The 4,764-nt window shown below is 58.7% G+C and overlaps 1 protein-coding gene across 1 annotated transcript in view; it reads left to right on the top strand.

The window, feature by feature from the left end:
* SLC37A2 (solute carrier family 37 (glucose-6-phosphate transporter), member 2) overlaps nt 1–4,461 on the top strand; it is a gene marked incomplete at its 5' end in the record, with an annotated part of 6,299 nt that extends 1,838 nt beyond the window's left edge. Inside the window, 13 exons of the mRNA XM_010193372.1 lie at nt 1–47; nt 129–295; nt 676–713; nt 928–1,077; nt 1,221–1,311; nt 1,390–1,452; nt 1,927–2,012; nt 2,777–2,825; nt 3,077–3,150; nt 3,560–3,638; nt 3,750–3,847; nt 4,076–4,140; nt 4,419–4,461. The exon at nt 1–47 is cut by the window's left edge and continues 42 nt beyond it. Coding sequence (XP_010191674.1) covers nt 1–47; nt 129–295; nt 676–713; nt 928–1,077; nt 1,221–1,311; nt 1,390–1,452; nt 1,927–2,012; nt 2,777–2,825; nt 3,077–3,150; nt 3,560–3,638; nt 3,750–3,847; nt 4,076–4,140; nt 4,419–4,461 — 1,050 coding nt within the window. The remainder of the gene's footprint in view (nt 48–128; nt 296–675; nt 714–927; nt 1,078–1,220; nt 1,312–1,389; nt 1,453–1,926; nt 2,013–2,776; nt 2,826–3,076; nt 3,151–3,559; nt 3,639–3,749; nt 3,848–4,075; nt 4,141–4,418) is intronic.
* Nucleotides 4,462–4,764: the final 303 nt, after the last annotated feature.

The raw sequence follows: 4,764 nt of genomic DNA, 5'->3' as shown, positions 1-4,764 counted from the left end.
TGGCCCGCCGTGGTGGCCTGCGTCGGGAACTGGTTCGGGAAGGGAAAGTGAGTGCTTCTGGCGTCTCCAACACTCGTCCCCATCCCTGCCGGCCCCGGCAATGCTGACCCCGACTCTGTCCCTGCCAGGAGGGGTCTGATCATGGGCATCTGGAACTCACACACCTCCGTCGGCAACATCCTGGGGTCGCTCATCGCCGGTGCCTGGGTTTCCTCCACCTGGGGCCTGTCCTTCATCGTGCCCGGCGTTGTCATTGCTGCCGTGGGCATCGTCTGCTTCTTCTTCCTGGTGGAGTGTGAGTGGCCGAGCCGGGGCGCAGCGGATGAGCAGTGTAACGCTGGGAGCAGCAGGACCACGATTTTTTGCCTTACCTATCTCCAAGCGTTTTTGGCACCGTCAAATTTCCAGCCTGTGGCAAGCAGGGATGTGGACTTGGCCACCACGGGGACACTCAGCATCCCTTGGGGTCCCTGTGTCGCTCACCCCTCTCAGTCGGTCTCTCTAGGAAACATTTGGGAAGCCCTTTGGGATGTCCCTGGAAGTTTTGGCTGCTGGGAAGGGGGTACCCAGCCCCGGGGGGTGCCCAGCCCCACGTTTCTCCCCTGGGGTGGGAGATGCTGGAGGGGGAGCAGGGGCTGCTCCGGGCTCTCACGGGGTCTCCTCTTCTCCCTGCAGACCCCGAGGACGTCGGCTGCAGCCCCCCTCTGCACCACGTGAGTCGAATCCATTCCCAGCGGGGGGGGTTGCTGAGTTTACAGTGAAACACCAGTGTCAGAAATTAAGAGCAACGGTCAATTTTCACTGAGGATGCTCATTGCTGTCCTGTGGGTCACATCCTGGCAGCAAATCTGCCGTTTCAGCCCCTTCCAGCAATGAGAGCCACATCTCCTGCCTTTGCCTTGCTTTCAGATGGCCTCTGAGGAGGAGGGCTCCGGGGGGGTGACCTCCAACGAGAAGGACCCTGAAGCAGTCGCCCCCAGCGATGGGCCGCTGAGCAGCACGGATCGCCTCGACAGCACCAAGGAGCCCAGCGAGGAGCCCGAAGCCATCAGCTTCCTCGGGGCGCTCCGGATACCCGTGAGTCGTGGGGTGGAGGAGAGGCCAGGGCAGCTCACCCCATCAGTGGGGTGGCCACCGGGCAGAAAACTGGGGGAGAAAAGCACCATTTGGAGGAGTTTTGGGAGAAGGAGGCTTCTGTGATGTCCTCTCCTCTCCCCCAGGGCGTGGTGGAGTTCTCCCTCTGCCTGCTCTTCGCCAAGCTGGTGAGCTACACCTTCCTCTACTGGCTGCCCCTCTACATCGTCAACGTGGGTGAGTTTTTGGGGACAGCAGGGCAAGGGCCCGCCTGGCCAGGGCAGCATCTCCTCACCCCTCTCCTGTCCCTCGCAGCTCATTTCGGGGCCAAGGAAGCCGGAGACCTCTCGACCCTCTTTGACGTCGGGGGCATTTTAGGTTCGTCATGTACTCAGGATGGGGGGGGGGTGTGGGGCTGATCTGGGGACAGTCCTGGATGGACAGTCCCCTCCATGGGTGACACTGTCTCTTTCTTTTTTGAGGTTTATTCAGTGTCCGTAGTGCTCAGTGGGCAGCAATCACCCCTCGCTTTTATTTCGCCATCCAGGTGACCACCACAACCCCTTCCCTTGGGCCTCGTTTGCTCAGGCTCTCCTTTTAATTAGATCAATGATGCATTAGGCAAGCATGGAGGGGACCAGAGCTGCGTGCTCGCGTAGGGAAACCATCTGCAGGGAGAAAGTGGCGGGGATAAATCACAGCTCTTCCCTCTGATATTGTCCTACTTAACTTTGGGGGCATCTTGCTCAAAAATCGGGGGATGAAGGAGCATTGCGGCGCTGCATTTTGGGCTAAGCCAGGGTGAAGCTTTGCCGCTGGGGCGATGTAACCGACACTTGCGACTCCTTGCAGGAGGGATCTTTGCCGGCCTCATCTCCGACTACACCGGCGGCAGAGCCACCACGTGCTGCGTGATGCTGGTCCTCGCCGCCCCCATGGTGCGCTGCCACGGCGGGGGAAAAGCGCCCGGTCATGAGGGTTTCCTTTCCTGCGGCTCCTTTGAGTCACGGCCGCCTTCCTCTTCCCAGCGCGGGTCACACGCGGCTGAGACAGGAGCTGGGCTCCATCCAGATGTTCTCAGCGTGGACGTCCAGATCTGGGGGCTGGGAGGGGGTTGCAGAGTCCTTAACAGCTAAAAAACACCCTTCAGAGGTTATTCTTCTCCATCCTGCTGTAATCCCGCTGTCTCAAAGCCTTGGAGGTGCCACTGAGCCGGTCCAGCTTTCATTTCTTTGCTTTTTATCCCAAAAGCCCCCACGTCGGCAGCCCTGGGCTCCGGGCCCTTCTTCCCAAGCACCTGCACGGAGCTCATTTGGCTTTGCTGCTGCACAAAAACGTGGCTAACGAGCTGCAATCCAGGCCTGGGTTGCGAGTCTCTCCCCTCCGAAAAGCAGAGAGGGTCGCAGCCGCGTCCCCTGATAGCGCCGGCGGGGCAATCATGTCTGGCTCCAGCCGGCGGGGCATAAATCGCGGCAGCACCTCGGTTTGGCAGCTGCCAGGGGTCTCATCTGGCAGACAGACGGTGGGACGCGGGGCCAGGGGTGTGCTTGGGCCCCGACTCTCAAACACTGCCAAGTTTGGCACCGGCGCTAACCCAGGTCCTCACCTTCTCTGCCCTGTCCCTGGGGTGCTGCTGCAAGGAAACTGCTTGGGAAAACAGCTGGAATAACCCTACATGCTTCATCCTGTCTGTCTTTTCCAGCTGTTCCTGTATAACCATGTCGGCCAGAATGGCATCGGCACGTCAATAGGTAAGGAGCTCCTTGGCGCAGCGGTCACTGGAGGAGCAATGTGAGATGCTGTGGTCTCGTTTGCCTTTATTTCTCCTTCATTTCTCCTCTCAAGCTGGGCTCCTGGTCTGTGATTTGGGGGAGAGTGGTGCCGGGTGGGATCTCCAGGGGAATTGGAGATGGATGCATGGGATGGCCAGAGACGCTGGACCTGGTGTCCCGCTGCTCCCTGCACTTAGAGACGTCGTCTCTTCCCGTCTCATTCCACCCAGCGATGCTGATCGTCTGTGGTGCTCTGGTTAACGGCCCCTACGCCCTCATCACGACGGCGGTTTCAGCAGATTTGGTAAGAGCTGCACCTCAGACCCCTTGCGCACCCAAAGGCCGCTCCCTCTTTCCTGTGTTTGCTGGGATTTTTGCATTTTAGCTTTGTTTCCCAATGCCTCTGAAGCCCAGCAGAGCAGGGCAGGGCTGTCACACTGTGTCCGCACGCTCCCTTAAACACAGGTTTTTTTGTCCCATTGCTTTCTCACCACGTGGCTGTGCTTTGGCCCCACTGCATCTCCCTCTAAGCACAACCAGAGCAGAAGAATTTGCTGGGAAACCACCCAGGACTGCTGCCCGCTGTTGGTGATCCTGGTTTTGCCAGTTTGGCGTCCGAGTCTGGTTTCTCCATCCCTGCTGTGCCCAGTGCCCGGGGTGTGACAGACCCTGAAGCTGCTTTTCTTCCTTGTTTTGCTCCTCCTTTCCTGCAGGGAACCCACGAGTCCCTCAAAGGAAACGCCAAAGCCCTTTCTACTGTCACGGCCATCATCGACGGCACCGGATCCATAGGTGCGTACACCTGGGGGATGCCGACTGCCGATTTCCCCCAGTTCTGGGGGTCCTGGGCCCCTCTCTCCCATGTACAGGGCATCTCCCAAAGCGCCTCACACCCCTCTGCAGGTGCTGCGCTCGGACCGCTGCTCGCGGGGCTCATCTCACCCACGGGCTGGAACAACGTCTTCTACATGCTGATAGCAGCCGACGTCCTGGCTTGCCTGGTAGGGATCATTCTGCTCCCTTTTAGCCAGTGACAGGCAAACTGGAACGCCTGTATCGACTCCAAACCTTTGCCTTGGCTTTTCCCTATGACCTCCTCCACACACGCTTTTAGTTCATGTGATCCTCCCTAGGAAAAGCCTTAAAATTCACCTCCTGATGATGGAAACGTGGCTGGTGGCTGCAGAGCTGCCAGCCCAGCCGTGATCCTCGCACCTCTCCTCTTGCAGCTCCTCGCTCGCGTGGTGGTCAAGGAAGTCCGTGGATGGTGTGGCTTTATGGCGAGGAAAAGAGGGTACGTACGAACCGCCCCGGGGCAGCCTCTGGTCCCACCAGGCCAAAACACGGCATCGGTGCCTCTCCGGAAAAATGTTTGTTATCCCTTGCTGTCACTGCTGCATCTCCAAGCGAGCATCGCATCGGGTCTGGCCGGGCCGTTTGCCCGATGCCTCACTCCTGTGGGCACAAAGACACATTTCCACCTCCAGCCAGGGCAGTACCCTGGGGGTTTCACCCATCCACGCATCGTGAAATCCCCCTGATGCTAAACACGCCGTCCTTGTGTTGTTGTAGCTCTAGTGTGCAGCTAACAGAGTCAGTGCTGGACGGGAAGTAGCTCGGTGTGAGTATCCTGCTCGAGCCCCAGGATTAAATGCAAACACAAGCCTGATTTGCCCTGATCTGCAGTTTCACTCGGCAGGCTCAGCCTGGAAACAGCCACTGCGCTGATCATTTGAGGGCTGAGATCAAGATTTGGGAATCAAAGGATCAAATCGCAATGGATGGGGACGAGAGCGCAGGCGGGCGGGTGGGCAGCGTGTCCTTGTCTCTGGCCGGCTCACGAGACGTTAGCCTGGATGTCCAATTAGCAAAACACTGATTAACGCACTTGAAACGCACAAATTTACAGGCTGAGTTG

This window comes from Mesitornis unicolor, unplaced genomic scaffold (genome assembly GCF_000695765.1).
Source record: "Mesitornis unicolor isolate BGI_N332 unplaced genomic scaffold, ASM69576v1 scaffold20650, whole genome shotgun sequence".
Taxonomy (NCBI): Eukaryota; Metazoa; Chordata; class Aves; order Mesitornithiformes; family Mesitornithidae; genus Mesitornis; species Mesitornis unicolor.
This window is presented reverse-complemented; position numbering and strand designations above follow the sequence as displayed.